Source organism: Parus major, chromosome 7 (genome assembly GCF_001522545.3).
Source record: "Parus major isolate Abel chromosome 7, Parus_major1.1, whole genome shotgun sequence".
Taxonomy (NCBI): domain Eukaryota; kingdom Metazoa; phylum Chordata; class Aves; order Passeriformes; family Paridae; genus Parus; species Parus major.
In genome coordinates, this window is record NC_031776.1 from 1418483 (window position 1) to 1441563 (window position 23081).

At 46.5% G+C, this 23081-nt stretch overlaps 1 protein-coding gene across 10 annotated transcripts in view; it reads left to right on the forward strand.

Moving 5' to 3' along the window:
• AGAP1 (ArfGAP with GTPase domain, ankyrin repeat and PH domain 1) overlaps nt 1-23081 on the forward strand; it is a 307695-nt gene that overhangs the window by 64203 nt on the left and 220411 nt on the right. For 2 of the 10 annotated variants that reach the window (XM_015634032.3, XM_015634038.3), the window contains exon 1: nt 600-2064. The exons of 4 other annotated variants lie outside the window; for them this stretch is intronic. In XM_015634032.3, the coding sequence (XP_015489518.1) occupies nt 1053-2064 (1012 nt within the window). In that variant the 5' untranslated portion in view covers nt 600-1052. Of the gene's footprint in view, nt 1-596; nt 2065-23081 lie in introns of those variants that run through there. 4 more of the 10 variants (XM_033515928.1, XM_033515929.1, XM_033515930.1 and 1 more) reach the window with 3 other exon arrangements.

The following is a 23081-nucleotide window of genomic DNA, read 5'->3' on the forward strand; positions in this document are numbered from 1 at the left end:
TGGGCCTGGATAAATCCCAGATCCCATTAATACATATAATTGTCCCGGAAGGCAGGTGCCAAGAGGATGATGCCAGACTTTTCAGTGGTGTCCAGTGCCAGGATAAGGAGCAGTGGTCATAAGCTAAACCACAAGAAGTTTCACGTCAACACGAGAAAGAACAGGTGGACGTTGAGGATGAGAACGAGCTCCTCAGGGGAGGCTGGGGAGTCTCCCTCTCTGGAGCCATTCCAACCTCACCTGGATGTGTTCCCGTGTCACTTGCTCTAGGTAACCCTGCCTGGGCAGGGGCTTGGGCTGGATGACCTCCAGAGGCCAATCCGGTGCTTCTGACACGGCTCGCTGACACTGCTGGCAGGGAGGCGTGAGGTGTATCCCTTTGCCGAGAGGAGGTGGCGGAGGCGATCGAGAGCGCTGTGCTGCCGCTCCGGGCCGGGCGCTGCTCCACTCCGGCTCTTGTTAGCTGCCGGCCGGCGCGGCCGGGCCCCGCCGCTCCGCTGCGCGCTGCCCGCCCCGGGGCGTGCGCCGGGCGCTCCGGCACCGCCGGCACCGCTCCCGCGCGGACCTTCCCGCGCCTCCCGAGCCGCCACAGCCGCCGCGGGTGCTCATCGGATTTACCCGGCGGAGAACGCAGGAGAAAACCCGGCCGGATCCGCGGCCGCGCGGCCGAGCTGTAAACAATGAGCTCGGAAGCGGCGGCTGCAGCTCCCATGCCGTGAAGACCGGAGCCGGGCTCCGCGGGAGGAGGATGCGTGCGTGGATGTGAGCCGTCCCCCGGCGCCTCTGGGATGCCGCTGCCATGGACGCCGGCCGCCGGCGGGGAGCGCAGCCGGAGCCCAGCCTGACCCCGCCGCAGAGCGGGGTGTGATACCGGAGCATTTTATTTTTTTTAATTACTATTTATTTATTTCATTATTTTTTAACCGGGTTGCAGTGGTTTGTGGCTCTGCGTTTCCAGCCACCCGCGTCTCTCCATTCATCCATCCCTTCCATCCATCTATCTCGGCGCCGGTGCCCGCGGTGGCCGCCGCTGCCTGAAGGGCAGAGCCATCATGTACCTCCTGGACAGCAGCGAGCCGCCGGCCGCCGCCTCCTCCCCCGAGAGGATGCAGCGGGGCACCCCGCAGAGGAAGACCGTGTACCGCATCTCCGTGACCATGGTGAAGAAGGAGCTGCTGGGGCCGGAGAGCGGCCGCGCCGGCCCCGAGCTGCCCCGGCGCGGGCGGAGCCGCCCGCCGGGCTCCTCCAGCCTCACCAGGGCCGGGCTGCTGCTGCTGGAGGAGGAGGAGGGCGAGGATGAAGGCGAGGAGCGGGACAGGGTCCCCAGCCCCTGCGGCTTCCGCACCTTCAGGACGCTGAGCACGGGGCAGCTGGAGCTGGGCCGCCTCAAGGTGCCGCGGAGAGCGGGGCCGCCCGTGCCCGGGGCGCCGCGGGGCAGCGCCGCACCCGGAGAAGCAGCGGCGGCCGCCGCCGCATCCCCGCCCGGGGAGGAGGGCGACAAGGACGGGGGACCCGGGGAGCCGGCCCCGGGGGAGCGGGGCCACAGCCCGCGGCGGCAGCCGGGGCTGCTGCGGCGGAGCTTCAGCTTCAGGCACTGGAGCGGCGGCGGAGCGGAGCCGGCCCGGGTGCGGCGGCACAGCAGCTCCGGCTGCCTGCCCGGGCCGCCGCCGCCCTCGCCGCCCGCCGCGCTGCCCGCAGAGACCCCCGAGAAGCGCAACACGCTGGACGTGGGCGAGGTGCTGAGCCAGGCGGACCCGCTGTCCAGGCTGGAGCGCTGGGAGCGCAGCAAGAGCAAGAACCGGACCCTGGATAACAGCGACCTGCAGCGGCTTTCGGAGCGGCTGGGCCGGGAGGGCCCGGCCGCCGGCACCGAGCACCGGCTCTTGCGCTTCTTCAGCGGCATCTTCGCCCGCAGAGACGGACCCGCCGCCCTCTTCGGCAGCCCCCACGGGCGCTCTCCCCGCAGCAGCTTCTCCAGGTCCAGGGCTTATTTTAGCAGCCTCAGGAGAGCCGCAATGGACATGCAATCCAGCTCTGAGAGCATCAACGGGTCCCCCCATAAAGGTGCTCGTCCTTGTCTCATCTGGGTGGTTCAGCATCAGTGGTGGGGGATGGATGGTTAGATGGGAGGAGAGGGAGGTGCTGCACTGGGGTACATCAGGATGGAGAAGCCCTGGCAACAGGGTGCCCAGAGAAGATGTGGCTGCCTCTGGATCCCTGGAAGTGTCCAAAGCCAGGCTGGAAGGAACTTGGAGCAACCTGGGGTAGTGGAAGATGTCCTGCCCATGGCAGTGGGTGGAACGAGATAGTGTTTAAGGTCCCTCCCAATCCAAACCATTCCATGATTTTATTGATACAGCATGTTTTGAAGCACACAGGAGCGCAGCTCTGGGGCGTGCAGGTCAGGCTGTGTGTCCTCCTGAACCAAAAATCCCTCTCTGGGGTGATTTCTTGTGCATTCTAGGACAACTGAGTGAGGCGAGTGTCGCTTGTTTAATTATGGAATAGAAGCTGGAGTGCTGCTGTATATAGGTCACTGGGTGGCCCAGTGCTGCACATCACTGGGACTTTCTCCTTTTGGAAAGACTTCTGTAATCTGAAAGATGGGCTTTGTTGGTTAGAAATGGGCACTACTGGAGAAGTGAGTGAATACTGGTGTGTCTCATGAATCTTAAACGTTCATTGTAGTAAAAGAGCTTGAACCAAGTTAGATGTTTTTGAGGAACACAGTACAGACTCAGAAACCACACTCTTTGAATTATTTCATTATTTGAGTCATTTTATATAGACATGTACAAATTAGTCAGAGCATTTCTAGTCTAGGTGGAAACCAGATAGGGAGTTCTGGGGGTTTGTGAACCCTCAGATACAAGAAAAACTTGAAGAGGAACCTCAGTGTGGGATGGAGGTACCTTACTGTGGGGCGGCAGGGAAGAGCTGACGAGCTGCTTTCTGTGAGGATCTGGAAGGATCCCGGTATCGTTGGCTGGGACGTGTCAAACCAGAAATGCTGGTTGTGGAGCTTCAGTGCTGTGAGATGGTGCTTTCTTCTAGCTGTGCTTTCAGATCTGTAATAAGTATCTGTGATGAAACATTTAACCAGCAATTACAGTCGCCTTTGAGCACTAAGTGCTTATCTGGTGGCACATGATCTCTGAGTTGCTGCTGTTCTGAAAATACAATTCACAATTAGGTTAAGCTTTCATAAAGGCCCAGGTACAGCAGAGGATGGTGTGGAGGTGGGCCCAGGTGGTTTATTGGGGAAAGCAATAAGCAGCTGCCAGCCCCTTACAGATCCAGAGCTCCTGCTGCGAGGGGAGCGTGCCCAGAGTTTGAGGCACAAGGAGCAGAGCCAAATATTTAGACCTAGTGACTGAGGACTGTAAGGTTTTATTGATGTAGAGGCATTCATGTGGGCTTATAATAATCTTGACGGAAATTGTGGTCTGACCTTGGTTAAAGTTTAAGGTAACCACAACAGAGAATTACTTCATTTGGCTCTTTATGCCTGTCCTGTGCCAACACACTCCAACTCTTGCTCTCTTCCAACTGCACACAGTCATATACTGGGAGCACAGTCCTCCCAGCCTGGGAGACAACTTCAGTTAATCAATAACTCTTGGTACACTGCACTGAGATGTTCCAGAGAGGTTCTTCCTGTGCATACCACTACCAAATTTGCCTGGTGCTATGAAGCCTTGAGGCTTGTTCTCCAGAAAACATGTTCCTGTGTCCCAGTGATGCAGCTGCAGTAGGCAGTGCTGTGACAGGCTTGTGTTATGGGTTAGCAGACCTGGTGTGCTCTGTTTCCTTCCTTTTTGCCATAAAATTGCAGCTTGGGAAAAAAGCTTATGCACACCTCTGGTTTTTGCTCATTGGTGACCATTAGAAAGCTGAACTTGAATTAATTTGTCTTTAATTTTTCCTACTATATGTTAAGAAAAATGTTTAGTTAGATATTACGATTAGCATGCCAAATATATTTTAATAGTTTAAGGTTGGAACAAGCTGCTGTTCAGCCAGAACTTGTCTTTGCTTCTTTCAGTTGCTGTAAAGCTGGTATGCTCTTGACAGTCCTGTGCACAGATTCTGGAGTAATTGCAGATACAAAGGTGGAACCTTAATTTCAGTGTGAGTTTTATTCCCTGGAAAACTGATAAATTCTTGTCTGTGAGAGTGCTGAGGCCCTGGTACAGGTTGCTCAGAGCAGCTGGGGCTGCCCCTGGGTCCCTGGAAAAGGCCAGGTTGGACATTGGGGCTTGGAGCAATCTGGGATAGTGGAAGCTCTCCCTGCCCATGGCAGGGGGTGGAATGAGATGTGCTTTAAATTCCATCCCAACCCAAAGCAGGCTGTAATGTTATGATTCTACACTTCTTTCCCTCGTGGCCTTGGTATTCTCTGTGTTTGGTGCTGTGTATGAGTTACTTGATTTTGGAGTTGCAACAAAAAGACTGCCCAGGGTCTTAAGAGAAAGTAGAAGTTTTAAAATACGTAGCTTAGGTTCAAATATCCACCTGAGTACTGTGATACCTGCTTGGATGGTATTTCCTGAAAAGAAATACCTTACTTTACCTACCACAGTCAGGTATAACATAGTTTTGAGCAAGTTTTTAAGCAGAAGAGTCAAGAATTTCATAATCTACATGTTTTTGATGTTACTGAGTCTGGCTGTAGGTAATAAAGTGGGGAAAGGTTGGTTTTTGGCTGCAGTCAGACTCTGAACTCTCAGTAGTTATTCATGCTGTCACTAAACTGCCCTTGAGCATCAAGCCTTTACCTTTTCTACCTGCAAACCCCATTTGCTGTGGTGTTGCTTGCCTCAAATCCTATGCAAGTAACAATTCTCAAAACTTTTGCAAGGGGAAGCAGGGGATCCTTTTATTTGAAGGAAGCAAGGTTTTCTATATGCATGACCACTATCCCCAAAGGCAGAAAGAGAAACTTCCATAAACTTCAAGCCAGAGAAGTTATTTTTGCCTTAAACCATTTAGAAGAAGTCATTAAAGGGAATGTCATTCCTCATCTAAACTTTCTTCTCCTTGAAGTTTTCATTATTCTTTCCTGAAGAGAGGAATTCTTGCTGCTCTGGAGGAAGAGGAGGAGGATGGCTCTGAAGCTGAGGGCATGGGGGTGGTGTTAAAGTAGTTTCTTTTTCGGTAGTTTTCACTTGTTGCATTTCTTTTGAGATATGTTTGTTTGAGTAACCTCTCCTTAGGATATACTAAGCAGATTTGGGTATCAAAATTGTTGACTATCAAAAAGAGTATCATTATAATATGATAAACTGCCCTTTTGAGGTTTTTTCCCCTGAGGTTTTAGAGGAGTTAGTTTTAAGCTCTTATCTCAAATTCTCTGCAGCTTAGAGTCGTGGGAAGCAGGGGAAAGCTGCTGAGTGATCTTTGTTGGAGGCCTCCAGCCTTTTACTTGCAAAGCTTCACTTGAGGTAATTCTTGTTAGTTCTGTGTCATCTCCTTGCTCCCCTGGTCACTGCTCTGCTGTGCTGCTGGCATTCCCTGATGTGCACTTGTATGGATGAGTGGGCAGAGATCTGGAGCACATGGGATTTGAGCAGGGAGATGCAAATGCACTGGAACTGGTCCTGTGTGGCTCCCTGGGTCATAGCTTCAGGTTTTTGGCGCTGTGCTGGCATAAGCATGATCTTTTTCAGTGTTGGAGAGTCCCTGATTTCATGAACTAAAAAGCCTTCTAGGACTCCTTCATCTGTTTCAGTTCTTGTGAGTGTTGTCTAGAGGTTGTTACGAAATAAAACTCAGCAGATAAACAGATTGCAGTTGGGGTCAAGCATTTTCAAGCATTGTCTAAGTGGGGTTTTTATTATTATTTATTGGGTAGGTCTTGTGTCAAGCAAAATGAATGCCAGCTGCACTGATAGAGCCAGGTGATTAAGAACTGAACTGGTATTAAGGTCACTGGCTGAATTAGAGAATGAGATGGATTAATGTTTGCACAATATTGAAGTATGTGCCAGCTGCTAGCAGCTGTGGTCTTTGTTTTTCTTCTTAAAACTGAAAAGAAATGTAGAATTTTAATGCCTCTCTGCTATAATCTTGACAGTTAAATGCCTTATGTCAGTAATGGGTGACTTTGTTGGGACAGATCATGGAATTGACTTCAGTCAAGTGTTGTGCAGGCATTCATCTCCATTCCCTCCCAAACCGAGCTCTGTAAATTGAATTGGCGTTCTGTTGTTTTGCCAGAGATCTGCCTGTTCCTTGGTTTACCAGTCCAGGTAACAGTTTGTTTATCTAATGAAGCTCATGCAGATGACCAAAGCACAGTCTGCACAAGGAAAAGACACATTCAGAACATGATATTCCTTTTCTTTTCCTCCAAATTCCCTGCCTTGAATCTGAGGTTGCTCGGTGTGACACGAAGCCGAGTGCCCCATCCTGCCCTTGAGTCACAACCCCTGCAGCACCTCAGGCTGAGGGAAGAGCAGATGGAAAGGATCCAGAAGGAAAGGACCTGGAGGTCTTGGTCAACAGCAGCTAAAAAAGGGTCCAGGTGGGCAAGAGGCCAGTGGCCCGTGGGCTGTGCCAGCTGTGGGGTGACACAGCCCCCGGGCCCTGGGCTGGCCCTGCTGAGGCCCTGCTGGAGCTGTGTCCAGTTCTGGGCCCTCTGGCCAGAGGGACACCGAGGGGCTGGAGCATGTCCAGGGCAGGGAATGGAGCTGGGGAAGGGAACAGAGCCTCAGGAGAGGCTGAGGGAGCTGGGAAAGGGGCTCAGCCTGGAGAAAAGGAGGCTCAGGGGGCCCTTCTGGCTCTGCACAAGTCCCTGCCAGGAGGGGACAGGCAGGGGGGTCGGGCTCTGCTGCCAGGGAACAGGGACAGGAGGAGAGGGAATGGGTTGGGTCAGGGGAGGCTCAGGTTGGACATCAGGAGGAATTTCTCCGTGGAAAGGGTGGTCAGGCCTTGGAAAGGACTCCCCAGGGAGGTGTTGGAGTCTCCATCCCTGGAGGAGTCCAAGGAAGGCCTGGATGTGGCACTCAGTGCTCTGGGCTGGTGACAAGGTGGGGATCGGGCACAGGTTCAACTCAGTGGCCTTGGAGAGCTTTTCCAACCTAAACAATTCTGTGATTCTTATTATCATAAGCATAATAATAAGGTTCATATCTTATTCATATTATCATAAGCATAATAAGAGCATAGGGTTCCTCTGGAGCTCTTTGCTCATCCTGGTGAGTCTGCAGTTACTGTTTTTTTCAGAGGTGGAGCCTGTATGTGAGGTGGCAGATGAGCTTTTCCCTGAGACCAGAGGAGGGTTTTAAGTTGCTCATATTTGCTGCATGACTTGACTGCAGTTCTTTACTGGATGTAATGGTCATTTTGCCCTGCAAAATGAAATCACTGGTACCAGGTGCTGAACTCATACTCTCTCTAGTGAAGCAGCCAGAACCTGCCACCACTCTCATTTCACAAAATAGAATTTCAAAGCAGTGTGAATTCATTAGCAGGGCTGCATCCAGGTCTTGGATTCCTACATCACCACTGAAGAACCACTTGGGTGTATTTGAACGAGCGGTTTGGCTCTCTGTTGCAGAGCAGAGCTAATTTTGATCCTACAGAGCTGATGATCAGTAGTAGTTGAACACTGATTGTCCAAGTACAACTCTCCAGTTACCAAATGAGTTTAAAACGATTGCGTGTACTGGGGTTTTCTTTGGCATGGCCATAACCTCAGGAATCGGTGTTTGGAAAGCAGGGACAAATGTTTTAAATGCCTGAATATTCCTTTTCACTTTGGGCTGCATAGGATTTAACAAGAAATCATTAATGCAGACTGTTAATATGCTGGTGTTACTTTTGATAAGTGGTGTTGGGATTTCCCCATGGCAACTGCAATAAACACACAGCGAGAGGCACTTTCTGCCAAAAACCACAGAATGGCTTTTTTCATGTGCGAGGAGAAAGAAATGTCAGTATATTGAACCCGTGAAACTATCATCTATTTTGTTCATGAAAAGCATCCAGCATAAAGCTATTATCTTGATGGGAGTTGAAAACGGGGCGTTTGATGATTTTGATGGTTCAGGCTGGTACATAATGACAGTGTGTGACAACTACTTGTGCTTTATTGACAAAATAATACCAAATGTTTCCTTAAAGCAAAGCAGGCGGCGAATGCCAGCGAGAGAATAAGCAAACAGTGCGCTGTAGCTTTCTACAATCTTCTTTTGATCATCACAGATGACATTAATGGTCAGCCTTGTTATTTATTGAGGTTCCCTTCGGGAATAAGAAGGGAAGTAAGGCAGAGAGACCTGCAGTGCAGCTGTTGGGCTGCAGGAACAGCTGTAAGGGGTGTTTGGAACAGGCAGGGACTCAGGGCAGCATGTTTGTCATGAGGGTCACTTGGTCAATAGGTGTCATTTGGAGGGATGTTTGTGGAGTGGGTTCACTTAAGCCATCATTTAACCTCATGCTTGGTACTTGTTCTCGTGTTCTGGGTTCCATTGAGGCTGCCCAGATGAAGATGTAAAGGTCACTCGTCTGAAGTGATAACCCAGAGTAAATCTCTCCATGTATTGAGATGTTACAGCAAGGGCTTTGTGAGGAGCCCTGTAGGATCTGGCTGTAATGTCAGTAGAGTCCCTGGGATTTACCAGGTAGGTACATCTGTATTTCCTGGCTGTAAATGTTCCATGTGGGTGGTACTCAGAGCCTGTCTCCTTGCTTTGAGAAGTGTTCTCTCTATATTGCCTGACACGTGTTATTTGTACCTTTATTTTCACTAGTTTATAGATAGAGAGAGCTATTGAATTAAAGATTCAGAAATGTCAGTTCTGGTTACATCAAGCAACTTTGACTTTTAAATGAATTGATGATGTGTCTCAACTCCTGAGCTTGAGGAAGTTCATTTCAGCCTTGAAGGTACTTAATAAGAAATAAATTCAAAGTTTCTTGGGAAAATCCCAGTGTTAGTAAAGGGTTCTTGTTCTTCCCAGTTCCCATTTTGTGAATGAAGCCTCCCAGCAGATCTTTCCTACTTGGAAGGATTAGATGCTGATGTTTTGCTACTTAGATATGAAGGGGAGCTCAAATACTGTGCTGAGTGCTGCCAGCTCCTGGTGCTTCCAAGTGATTTATAATCCCTCTTTGTTTGCATGTATTTGTCAGTCAGCTTGTCTGGCTCCTTTGACAGAGAATCTGGATTCCTGAAAGTGCTGGTTTAGGACTTGTTGTGTATGTACATATACATGTGTGGGGTTTGAGGAGAGGGTTCTGCATCACTGATGTAAATTTTTTCCCTCTGATTCCCATGCAAACAGTTGCTTAACAGCAGTGCCAATGGATTAAACATAAGGGAAAACTCTTGAAAAAGTGGGTGATGAACCACTCAGTGCAGCTGTATTTGATTTGATTTGTGGGGATGTGAAGGCATTTATGGAGCTGACTCCCTCCTTCATTTCTCTGCTGCTTTTGTGGGTGCAGATGTTATTTGGGTGTTAAAAGCACAGTATTTCACCTTAATGAGTTACTGTTTGTTCTCACTACTAAGTGGCACTTCTTTTCTTAGTGAAAAGAACTGAAAAATCAGTAGTAGCCCTTAATCCCGCTAGAGTTGCTCTTATGAGCATTCCTGCAGAGGTGATGCTCTCCATCCTCCCAAAACCGAGGTCTCCCAAACCCCAAAGCCTTCTTTGGGATGAGTGTCAGAATGACAGAGTGCCTGAGACATCTCCTGCTCTTCCAGGGCTCATGTTGCGTTTGTATCCGGGGTAAACTGCCTGGGAAACTGGGATGTTGACCCAACTGTTCCTTATGCAACATTCTAATTCAGAAGCTCCTCTGTTCAGAGATACAGAAATATTTATGTTGGCAAGGCAACAGCTTTTATGCCTTGACCTCTGTGTCTGCAGGGAAAAATCTGATTTTGTGCTCGTGGAGGATACAAGATTTAACTTTTCTCCAGTTTTAATTACAAAAGCTGTTAAAATTAACCCTGCATTGTTCTTCACCACTTTCAGGGGGTTGTGTTCAGGCCTTGGAGAAAAATTAAAATTTGTCTTCTGTAACCAGACTTGAATTGAAAAATCACCATTTTTGCCTCATCCTCAGCTACAGATTGCTGGTTTCCTTGCTCAGGCTGCTCTTCCTCAGGATGAAGGAAGATGTCCAGGATGGCAGATCCTCACTGGCTGTCACTGGTACCCCTCTCTTGCCCCTTCCTCATGAGGAGCTCATCTCACTCCCCCCCTGCCATGGGCAGGGACACCTTCTGCTCTCCCAGGTTACTCCAAGCCCTGTCCAACCTGGCCTTGGACATTTCCAGGGATCCAGGGGCAGCCACAGCTGCTCTGGGCAACCTCTGCAGGGCCTGCCCACCCTCTGAATAAAGAATTTCTTCCTAATATCTAATCTAAATCTTTCTTCTTTTACTTTAGTACACTTCCCCCTTGTGCTGTCACTATCTGACCTTGTAAAAAGCCCTTTAGGTACTCAAAGTCCAGAGTGAGGTCTCCCCAGAGCCCTCTTACATCCTGACTTGTTAAATTTGTCAATGAAGGGTTTGTTTTAATAAAAAGAGGCTAATCTCTGCCCTCATGAGAAGGTGGTAACTTTGATTTTGTGCTGTTGGCCAGGAATTTCCTCACATTTCCAGCATGGCAGCCTTGTGCTATTCAAGAGTTAACTAGAGATATTTTTAATTCCATGCAGAGTTGTGCGTGGCAGGGTTGTTTCCCAAGGGTCAGAGGAAGAAGAGGGCAACACTAAAGGACTCTTTCTGAAAAAAATATGTTTTAAAAGCAACGTTCAGAAGTCCCTGGGAGTGAAGGGCCTCTTTCAGCTCCTGTTTGCAGTGCAGTGTCTCTGTGGGGTTACCTGGGTGTTAGTGAAATGCCTTTGAATGCAAGCAGTTCTGGCCAAAGTATGTTATTTTTGTATCTGATTCTAATCTCTCAAAAATATTTTAGCGTGTCTTAAGTCTTCAAAATTCCCGGCTATTTCTGAGTTAGCTGGGAAGTCACTGCTTAGGGCAGATGATGGAATTTATATTCAGCTTCTGGGTAAGGTGGGGATGGGGCCTTCGAGGAGGGGAACTGAAGTTCTCAGAAAAAAATTCTTTATTTTCAGTTTAGATATCTGCAGAGCTTCCCAGGTGACTCAGGGTGAGGTTATTTGAGAATGACAGGCTCTGAAAAGAGCAGGTTGGGATCAGATAAGAGAGATGTATGTTTGGATGTGTATAAAGATGTGTAAACAGCTGTATGTTATTTCTGTATGTATGCACCAGAGGCATGGAAATGCTGGGAGTCTGTTTGGCTGCCTTGAAAACTTGTAGGAATCCTTCCCTTTTGCCCCTTCTTATCTCTTGGTCTTGTGAACATAAAGGGTGGGGAGCGAAAAGCGAAATCCTGCAGTTGGTTTGCTTTATGTTGGGATTTAAACATTCCTGAGATTATTGGCACATTTTAGTACTGCCACCTGCTTTACCTCCTCACTGCAGAGCCTCAGGTGTGTCTTCTGCCTGCTGTCTGCCAGTGAATCACCTGCTAATGCAGTTGACCTCCGGCCCTTCGAACTGACTCTATTTTTAACCTAAAGCAGGGAGGAGAATTCATGCTAAGTAGAGGCTGATTAGACAGCACTGCAGTCATCTAAAGACTTGTTGTTGCTCTAACTTCCCTCTTCCTTCAGGAAACAGGGCTGATGGCATGGAAGAACTTGTTCTGAAAAACATTTTGAGAGATTAAAATTAAAAAAATTAAATATATATATATGTAATTTGTATATAATATATATGTTTAATCGTGGAATCTGGGAGTTTTTCCGTTCAGTTGTGCCTGTAAAATAGAGATATGATGGCTGCTGTTTTATATGAATGCTGTAAAACTTTCTTTTCTGCTTTGGCAGATGGTTTCATTCAGTTTAACTCTGATTAAGATATCACAGTCCTGGGCAGATGTGCTGTTCCTGTCCTGAGGTGGATGTGCAGTGTTGCCTTTCCCTGCTCCTGTGTATTTCTGCCACAATGGCCAAGTTACACTTCAGTGGTGAAGCTAAAAATCAAGAGGAGACCTTTCCATGAGCTCTCCCAGTCGGTGTAAGAGCAGTTCATAACCCCAGATGCCCTTCCCAGTCTCACAGCTTAGTGGCAGAAACAAATAATCTTCCCCTGAGGGATGGTGGGGATTAAAGTGCAGGTCAGTGTTTGTCCTTTGGCTGTAGCATCTCTCAGCACTCGTCATTCAGCTGCTTCTTGCACCTGGAGCATTCCTGATCCAGCTCCTCCTGTAGATGAGCAGCATGTACCACTCACCTCCTTTTCCCAGATTCTCCCACCTAAATCTCAGCCAGAGTAGCAGCAGGATTTGAGTTTTCCTTTGTTTAAGGAGGTTTCCTTTGTTTAAAGGCCACCCAACCTTTCTGTTGGGTGGCCTTTATTGGTTTTCATCTGATCTGTTTGGAACCCATCCTGATTTGGGGTGTTGAAATAGCCATGCTTGATTATTTTGAGGGACCTTTGTGTCCCTTCTGAATGAAGTCTGAGGGTCTGCTAGGAAGCATCTCAAAAGCAGGGCTTTCCTGGGAGTGCCTTGGTAGGGGGAACAGAAAAGTGCATTTAAAATAAAGGATTCCAGAACATAGTGGGATTTATTTGCTGTGTTAATTACAGTTTTGTTCTAGGTAACTGTTGAATGATGCTATATTAACTTCTTCCTATTATAAGATGCCTTTTGCCATGAAAATGGAAGTTCTGATTTCCTTGTGGATTATGGATTGCAGTCCCAGATGTTGTATTTCACACTGTACCACTGAAACTTCAGTATGAAATCCCTGCAGGCCCTCAGTGTGCGTGTGGGCACCTTGTGGGCTTTCACCTGGGAATCCTTTCAGGTGGCTTGGAAAAGAAATGAGCACACTGAAGGAAATTGTTCTTGGAGTCCCTCCTGGAGTTTCTTTGGCAAGAGCACAGGCCAAGTCTGTTGAGGCTGGCTGCAGTAAACCAGGCAGAGGTGTTAAGGTGAAGCTCCTCTTTATACTTACAGGGTATGTTCCTGTCACAGCTTGCTTTAACCTCTACCCTTGCAAGGTATGTCAGGAATTGACTGATAACAAATCCCTTTCCATCCCCAAATAAAGAAGAAATGGAGTGTCATCTGAGTGTGCATGTTCTGGTTTGTATTTTTAGGGCCCCCAGGTTGAGAATCTGCTGTATCAGTGTGATGTTACCCATAAATAGTGTGGATAAAGTATGGAGACAGGTGGCTGTTGTGTGGAAGAAATGATGGAAAACCAGTTTGGTGTTGGGGGCTTGACAGCATTTAGTGGGTGATGGAGCTGGTTATGATTTATGAAATGTGTGTGACCCTGTTTCCACAAGCTCAGGACTTCACACAGCTTTCCTTCAGCTGTAGCTGGCTGCCAGGTCAGTGCCCTGTCCCCAAATACCCCACTGCTGCTGGCTCTGAGTGTCTCGTGTCCAGCCTCCTTCCCCAGCCCACTCACAGCTGCCACTGCTGCCCTTGGGGAATAAAACCAGAGGAATTTAACTGTTCCTTCCCTCCTGCAGGAGGGGGCTGAGTTACCCAGCCAAGCTCCAGTGAGCTCTGCAGATTTGGGACGGAGAATTCCCGCTCCCAGTCTTTCTGTGCATTTCACTCTTACAGCTGGGTTACGTGGTTCACACTCAAAATGATTTCTTTCTGGACCTGATCTGAGTTCCTTTCCTGCACAATAATCCTAGGAATGTGTCACTGCAGTCATCACAAACACTGCTGGCCTTCACTGTTTACATGTGCTGTCCCCTGTCCCCCAGCGCTGGCAGCACCAGCAGTCCTCAGGGGAGGAGGAAGGAAGGGTTTTGTGCAGTAAAAACGGAACAAAAATCACAGCAAAAACATAAAACATGGGTTTTTTTCCTGCTGAGATTAATAAAAATGGATCTATGTGCATTTTTTCAGTCATTCAGATGATGAGCTTTGAGAAATACTTGACCAACAAGCAGTGGATGCTGGATGAGAGCTCAAGCAACCTCATGTAACCTCCACAAAGGGCTTCCCAGATAAACCAAGGCTAAATTTGGGTTCATACCACTGTAGTTTAGCTTATCTTGTCAGCTCTTCTACCCTTTTCAGCTAGTCTCAGAGGAATTTTTTTTTTCTTAATTCCCTTTCTTCAGTGGCATGGCATTTTTTTGGGATTACATATGATTAATTTACATATATAAAGATATATATGTAATATATATGTATAAATATGTATGTGTAATTTTAATATATAAATCCATGTGAAATGAAGTCTGCTTGCAAAGCCTTTATTTCAGGCACATTCCTATGCATATTTAATAATTTTATGGCTGTGGCTAAGCTGGTGAGCTGTGTGATAGGAGTTTGGACTCTTTGTGTCCTTGTGCTCTGGGCTGGGAATTTTTGAGTAATAAAGGCAGGCAGTTGTGTTTAACTCCAACTCGTGAAATCACTTAAAGTGAATTTTACCACCTTTATTTCTTCATGTTTGTTTAGTGGAATATGCACCCAGCAGGCCAAACCTAGGAAAAAGTGATTGCAGAACCAGTAAAATCAGCTGGGTGTTGAAATAAGTGGTTTTGCAGCATTCTCACTTGTATTTTTTTCCCTTCATTTCAGTGTCATGTTTTTTCCAGTGGATGACTTGTGCTTAAAACCTTGGGCCTCAAAGTGGTTGTGAGGATTTTTGTTGGGAGTTTTAAGGACATTTTTAATGATTCTGTCACAGATTTTGGTAGCATTTTTGAGGAGCATTTCCAGGACACTATAATTGGTACATGAAGTGGGAGCCAGTTTGTGTAAATGCAGCTTGAATTACAGCACAGCTTTTGAAGTCTTGAGTCTTTGAGGTTCTGGTCACCTGAATTTTCAGGAAGGAGTGTGGCATTTTAATTCCTAGAGCAGATTTTTGAGCTGGAAACTCTATGGCTGTTTATATTAAAGTGAGATTTAAGTATGGGATTTTCTTGGAAAATACCAATAAAGGCTGAGGGATCACTGCAAAACCCCAAAGGTCAAGTTTTCAGTAGACTCTTGTGCTGTTTGTACCTTTTGTCCCTAGGCATGTTATAAATCACTTCTGGAAATAATTTTGGGAATTACTGAGAAGAACTTCACCAGCCTTGAAATTGCTGTGAGGAGGAAACATCCTGTGCTGAGCAGCCTTGAAAGAATGGCATCACATTTCTCCTTTCTTGTTGATGCTGTTGTGTTTGGGGACAGGCAGGGGATGGGTGTGGGTTGGGGTTCTTCAGCTCAGATTTAGGTGTTGCTCTCTTGTTAAAGGATCTGCTTTTAGCTCCAGGGACTCTCCTTCCCCAGCACTTTTTGGCCTGGGTAGTGAGATTTATTTACTGGAGTGTTTAAGGTGGATCTTTGTCCATAATGCCAGTGGATGTTGTGTTTTGGGATAAATGACTGACTTTCTAAGGATCTGATTAACAAATGCTTCATTATAGCTTCAAAATGCTTAATGCTCACTGTATGTCTGTGTTGGGGAGGACACTGAGGTACAGGCTGTCAAATACAGTGTCTGCATCAAAGTATTGGAAACTTCTGTTGCTATTCTTTATGCAGAAAATCTCATAATTCCTCCTCTGATTCATCTTGGACATTTTATTCCCCAGATACCAGTTGGGTAATGTCAGTTTTCCATTTCTTGCACTGGGATTTCCAACAGTTCCTTTTTGAAATTCAGCATATCTCCTTTTTTTTTTTTTTTTTTTTTAACTATAAGGATTGTGGTGACATCTCTATTTAATTTAAAAGATAAATGCCTGACTCTGGGGAGTTCAGCTGTCTGAAAACACCTTGAAAGTTCTGTGAGGTTTCTTTTCCTCCAGGTGAAAATGCTCCCTTCCTTTGTTGAAAGTGGGAATGAGCATGGCAGGTTGTGAATTCTTGGGAAGGATTGAGGGACAGTGATCCAGGGTATCTGCAGGGGTGGTCACACCTGGGGTCACTCAAGTGGCACAGCCAAACCTTGTGAACAGGCAGGTCATGGATATTTCAAGGTGCAGTGGTGCAGCACTTGAGAGCAGCCAGAGGTTTTCAGTTCTCAGTATCAGATGCAATCCTGAACAAGGATTTAATTCACAAGCACAATTTGCAGCCTGAAATCCATAGTGGGTTTTTTACTGCATTTATCTCAGGCTTTTCCTTCATATGGTGACTGGTCTGTACAGAGATTTCTTCATCCAGTAATTCTTTGGGAGCCCTCTGTGACTGCCTGCCTGCTTTTTTTTAATGGGGAAAAACTCATGTAATGCTTCCCTAGATAATTTTGTTAATTTTTCTTGTGCCTAAAACAATTAAATAGGTAACATGGTTTTGGGGGTTTTTTTCTGCTGTAGCCTTGGTATAATTCACCATGATAATTGCTTTATTGCAATGACAGATGACATCTTTGTGGTTCTAAGTACACACCTGGCTTAGCTACTTAGAATAAGGTTGGACTTGATCTTGGAGGTCTTTTCCAGCCTGAATTTCCTGTGATTTTCACAGGGATACAGGCACTTTCTGATGTGTATCCATGGTGCTTGGGATAGAGCAGGGCATGTTGATGATGCTCAGCTGTAATGCTGGGCAGGATTAATGAAAATCACTTCACAAGAAGCATTTCCTCCAAAGCAGGCAGCATTTAAGGAGCCTGGAGGCAGCTCTGGAAGCAGGGATGCAAGGTAATGTTTTCAGTTTGCATTGTCTGCTGTCCAGCTTTTTCATCAAAACACTTGTTTTCTTCTATAAAAACAGTAGGCTTGTGTGCAGCCTTTAATTTTGTCATGCAGCCTGGTAAGGTGATCCTGCTTAAAACTGCTGGGAGCCTTTTCTTAGCCTCCTGTAGATCCTACCAGAGGGAACAGCAATAGGATGTGATCCACCTACTCTTTTAGGCTCCCTGATAAAGTGTGCTCCCAGTGAAATGGCCAGTCCTAAAATGATATGGAAATATTCTCTTGCTGTAGAGGCTGGCACCGAGGCAGATAAGGGGAGCAAATTGTTCTGAGATATTCATCTTATGATGTGAACAAGAGGAGAATGAGTTGGAGCAGAGGGTTTATCTGAAATCTGTATTCTGTGCCTTTTTCTTTCAATGCATGGGATAAGTGGAGCTCAGAGCAACCTGATCTGGTGGAAAGCGTCCCTGCCCATGGCAGTAGGTGGTTTTTTAAGGTCCTTTCCAACCCAAACTATTACATGATTTTTAATAATTGGAAGTCATGTTTTTACATCAATAAATGGGCGCTGCCAGAACTGTTTACCCTGCTTTTGTTTAGTGGTGAATATTCTGTTACATCCCCAGGTGTGTCTTGTCAGATCTCTAACTGTGGTCTCCTCATCTCCCTGAGCTGGCTGTAATTGGCATAATTTGGTGGTGGAGCACCACCTTTTAAAGGCTGATCAATATTGGTGTGAGTCAGCAGGGACACAAATGGTGGGTGGCTCTCAGCCCACCAGGAAATGCTTCCACAGCTTGTAAAGGTGAGGTGTTAATTGGAGCCAGCTGCTATGGATGGCATTACCTTTGCCTCATATTAAAATGCTCTGGAGACTTGGATTTCAGGTGTTTGGGGTCACCCAAACCACTGTTATAAAATGATTTAGATTTTCTTGTCTGCCTCTTGTTGGTGTTTAGGATAAAAGCTGTTTTGTTTATCTATGAATGTGGAAGAACCTTAGGCTTTTGTGGAATGGAGAGATTGCATTGCTGGCATTACTTTACCAGTGTATGTAAAGGTTTGTCCCCTCATTTCCTTGCATAATATGGATAATAAGTAAATCTGCTTAATCTGAAGATTTCTCTATTAAAGCAGCTTTGGGTTTCCCAAAACAAACCACTCAGAGCAGGAGACACCTCACTTTTCCAGCTCTGCTTCCATCAGGTACAACTTGGTGCCATTTTTCTAATCCTGGGGTTAGATGTCTTGAGCATTCAAGGGAAAAAAATCTGGAATGCAGTTGGAACAACCTTCCAGCCATCATTTGGGACCAAGTTACAAGTGGAAACTTGTTGGCTTGTTAGAAAAGCAGTGAACTTGTGCTGGGAAAGTGAGATTTTCATACTCCATGCCTTTGGGAACAGTTTCCTAGAGCTAGATGAAGACAGTAAATTTGGAAATGCTTGTTTTTCTTTTGGTTTTAAACTCATGCCTTTCACTGTTAAGTCCAGGTTTTTATCTTATGTAGTATTATTTGTTGGCAGTGTGCCCTGCAGTATGATAAAGCCCCGTCACTTCTGTGAATTAAGTGGAAAGGTCAGCAAAGGCAATTAAAAATGTGCCAGAATTATTAAATAAGACATCTGTTGAAATTGCCACATCCCTTGAAGTATTCCAGGCCAGGCTGGACGAGGCTTGGGGCAGCCTGGTTTAGTGGTAGGTGTCCCTGCCCATGGCAAGGGGTGAAATGAGAAGGTTTTGTGGGTTCCTTTCATCCCAAACCATTCTGGGCTCTGTAGTGGCTGTCAAAATTCACTGGCTTCTCAAATGGAATGGGAGTGAAAGCCTGGATGCTGGAGAAGAAATTCCAGTATTGTTGGGATTTAGCTTATGCAAATGTCTTGTGGCATTTCAAATAAATATTGAGGGGGGAGGGGGAACCCTTCCTAGACAGAGCTTTTGATGATGGTACAGGAGTAGTCAGGCTCTGGTTTCCTTGCACAGCCTCCATAAAAATGCTGGAAGGACTGAGTGCTAAAAATACATCCTTAACCCCACAGCAGTGGTTTGTGTTGGCCTTCCTGGAGGAATGAATCTCTTTAATTAGTAAGACAGTGAAGTTTATTTTGGGGTTTGCCTTGTTTTCGTTCTGGGATGTGAATGAACTCTTATGCACTGCAGCTTAAAAAAATACAGAATGCTGTAGCTGTGCTGGGGTCTGCTCCAGCTGCTGGCAGCAGCTGCAGCCTGCACTGCCCTCCTCATCCCCCTGCCCGCCTTTGCCTGGGAAAAAATAAACCCATTTAAACGGGGAGGAGGAGCCAGGAATTGTTTTGATCTGCCCCAGTAGCTGCCTTGATGTGCTAACCACATGTTTGTCTGTGTGATCCTAAGGACAGAGCTCCCCTGGCTTCGTGCAGGAGCAGCTTTTGGGACTCTGTGGAAAGGGCAGAGCTGGTCCCTCTGGATTCTGGAAGTGTGCATTCATTGTCATGTGTTCTGCTGCTGCTTTTGGGGTGGTTTCTTGAGATTTGGGGACTGTGACTGTTTGCATTCTCTTTCCCTGCTCTACTGCTTCCAAGTGACTGTGTTTTATTAAGGCTTTAAGGCTGCACTTGATTGTGTTAATTGTTTTCTTAAGAGTGTGTGCTGGTGGTGTTGCTGGAGTAGAGGCTGACACCCTTCATGCTGGCTTTGAACTACGTTTTAGATCTTTGTGTGGGTTTTTGGCATTCTTTATTTTTATTTTTTTTCTAGACATGAGAAGAATTTTTCATCATGAATATCAGTGGCTGATGGGGTTGAGTTTACCTGAGGAAGTGGCACAGAGGTGACAAAGAATATAAACTGGTCCCCAGCTTTCCTTTCTTAGCTCACATAAAGGAAATAGGAGGTTACATGATTAGTAGGGAACAGGATTTGAAGGGAGAATAATTCTTCAAGTGTTTGGGTGCAGGGGTTTAGCAAGGACTCAGTTTACAGCATGGTTTGCTAGAGCACATTATAGGTCAAGATGCAGCAAGAGGGCTTGTGCAAAAATAGCTCATATTTTCTAAATTATCTTTTAATAGGCCTCATTTGCATGTTGTAAAATAGCAAACGTGAAAAGCATCAGAGCCAGGACTTAAAGGACAGAGGTGTTTGGTCTCTTAGGTGAACAAAATTGGTTTCTGATTACTGAGCTCTGCATGGGCTCTTTTAAAGATATAATTTCTAGTGCAGGGCTTTGAGTTTAAAGTATGTGCCTGAGGTGATGGGAACCTGCTGAAGCTTGGAAAACACACTTGAGTTTTTTGGCTTCACCCAGGAAACACAAATAAGAGTGTAGCCAGAGGGCAGGATTTTTGCAAAGACCCACAACAGTCTGATTCCTTGATGAGTGGTGGTTTTTTTTAAAAAAAATAATAAAAAGTCATATTACCAGTTCTGGCAAAGTAAAGATTGAGCTATATAAGCCTCAAATGGAGAAGGATTAACAAATGGATATTTGCAATGGTTCAGTGTTGATTTAGATCTCGGGCATTGCAATAATTCTCCAGGTGCTGTGGGTGCTGGATGGATGATGGGAGGGGAGGAGAAGCTGAAGGAATGATAGGGAATGGACTTTGGCATCCTGGTGGTTTTTCCTGACTTCTGGCTTCCTCCAAACCTGCAGCTTTATCTGCAGGGGAGAGCTGAAAGAAGCTTTGTGTTTGCAGCCACCGAGTCCAAGGTTCATGTGAGCAGTGTTTTGGATTTCCAAAATAAATACTTTGTACTTGCATGGGTCCTGTATTTTCTGAAATGTCTGGTGGTAGCAGGTGCTTTTTAAATAGGAAGCTGTGGAAGGAAACTTTTCCTAATGGAGCATTTAGTCACATTATCTTCTCTAGCTGTTATTAACTGTTTTTAAGCAGTTCTCAGGCAAAAGGTGCTGGCAGACCTGAGCCCTCCCCTGCTTGCTTGGCTTTCTGTTGGCTTCAGGATGCATCCCTGGCTCAGCTGTGCTAGGTCCCAGGTTTTTAGTGCTGGTTTGATGTTTTGGTGGCTTTACAGGCTCTTGGGCAGCAGGGTAATGAAATGGAGTAAGTGGGTATTAGCTTTGTTGCAGGAAGATTAAAAACTAACTGGGAAGCTGAAGCATCTGAGGTGAGTCTGCATTGCTCAGGTGTGCTGCCAGAGCAGAGTTCCTGGACAGGGAGAGCATCCAGGGTACCTGCCTGTGCTGAGCAGCTTCATGGGGCCATCTCCTCACCCCATGAGACCAGACACTGACCATGTGTTCCCTGCCCCACTTTCTGCTTTAGGTTCTCCATGTCAGCTCTGAGGAAATCAGCCCTTTTCTCATAGTGGATCTCTGCAGAACTGACAGAAAATGGGCCCCCTCTGCACCATTTCCTTGTTGCTCTAAGCAAGGCTTTTGCACTGGTTCCAGCTCAGCATTAATTCCCTTTGAGACCATGCCTTGGATTGCACTGACTTTTTTTTTTTTATTTTTTTAACATTTGACAAAAGCTTTGTTTAAACAAGTTAGATGTGCATCAGGCTAATAAATATAAACCCCATCAGATTATTCCTGCTGGGCTGTTCTCTGGAGAACAGAGTCCCATTTGTGTATTTTCCACTAATCATCTCCAAATCTTGCATGGGTGATATCAAGTTAAGGAAAGTGGATTTAGGATTACATATGGCACAGTCAGGGAAAAAGAGGCTCTGTTTTGACAACCAGCATAGCAATCTGGGAGACATGACTCCAGTTCTAAAAAATGTTTTCAGAAATGTGTTGCATAAACAAGTCATCATTTCCCTGGTGGAGAGGGGAAATGTTTTTCTAGATGTACTTCTGTACAAACCTTCTGGACCTGTTTTCCGTAGCCTCAGTTAAAAGCACTGAAAAAGGTCAATGTGAGTGGTCAGATGATGTCAGAGCACAGATTTGGGTTCAGAAGCAAGGAGAATGGGCCATGAGGTGATTTGTAAGTGACTGAACTTGTGTTCACTGCAGGTTTTGGCATGTGGGTGCTGTGACTGCAGCAGGAGAAAAAAGAATCCTTGATGGCACCATCACTCCTTTGCAGGAGTGGGGTAGGGACAGAGGGTAGGGGCATTTTGGGGATGGGGAGAGTTGTAGGTTCAGCTGAGTTTTAGGATCCCACCCATTAAACCATGTTGACTTCATCCTGGCTGCCTGGGTGTGATGAGGGGTAGAGTTTGCCTCTGCCTGCATTAATCACACTGTGCAAGCAGCAAGATGGAATTGAGTGAGGTCTATAGCTGGCTGGGTAAATGAGGTGCTGGGGAAAGGCAGACTTGTCTTCATGGGGAGAATCATAGCTCACATTTACTGGAGTTTGTAGGAGAGGACAAAGGAAATCTGTTCATTTTGATTGCTCTTGCTAAAGACTTGAGCTGAGCTGCCATCTGATAAGAAGGAGGGTCTGTCCTCTTGTGCATAAAACTTTTGAAAAAGTAGGAAATCATGTCTAGGAATAAATAATTGATTTTCTTTTTTGTGTTGAAAAGACCCAGCAGCAAATCCTGGAGGAATCTGCTGTAGCCTCTTCAGGTTAAGATACTGATGAATGCCCAGGGAAAGCAAAAACCAGGAGCTGGTTGTGCACAGCTACAGAACAACCTGGTGATGGTTAGTGATGGACATCCTGGTGGTTTGAACTTGCTGTAGGTCAGTGTGGGGACAGTAAAAGGTGGGGAATTTGGTCCAGCCAAGAGCAACCCCCCCTGAGGAGTGGGGCAGCCAAGATGGATCAGCATGAGGGAGGAGGGGGATGTAAAGATGGAGTCACTCATGTTCATCCCTTCTTACTTAAAGATTAAGATGCACGTTGTGAAACTGGTAAGAGGCAGATTAAAACCCAGCCCAGTAGTTTTCCCTTTTGTTATAATCCCAAAGACAATAGAGCTGTGAGTCCCTGTAGGACCTTGGCAGTGTCCTTAGCAGAGATGCACAGCTGTGAGAACAACACTTCAAGGTCTGTGTTTATGGGAAGAGACTGCCTCTCTCTGAACTGCTTGTTCACAGAATCCCAGGATGGTTTGGGGCAGAAGGGACCTTCAAGCTCACCCCATCCCACCCCCTGCCATGGCAGGGATGTTTTCCACTATCCTGGTTGCTCCAAGCCCTGTCCAGCCTGGCCTTGGGCACTTCCAGGAATCCAGGAGCAGACACAGCTTCTCTGGGCACCCTGTGCCAGGGCCTGCCCACCCTCACAGGGAACAATTCCTTCCCAATATCCCATCTAACCCTGCCCTGTGGCAGTGGGGAGCCATTGCCCCTTGTCCTGTCACTCTAGGCCGTCAATTTTTAGTCTGGAATTTGGTGTCTGCCACTCTCATGTGTTTGTACTTTTGTCACCATTTTGTTGAGCATGACTTGTTATTCCTTTTCTCTCCTTCCTCCTATGCCTTTTTGTCCCCAAAGTTGCTGTGGTTT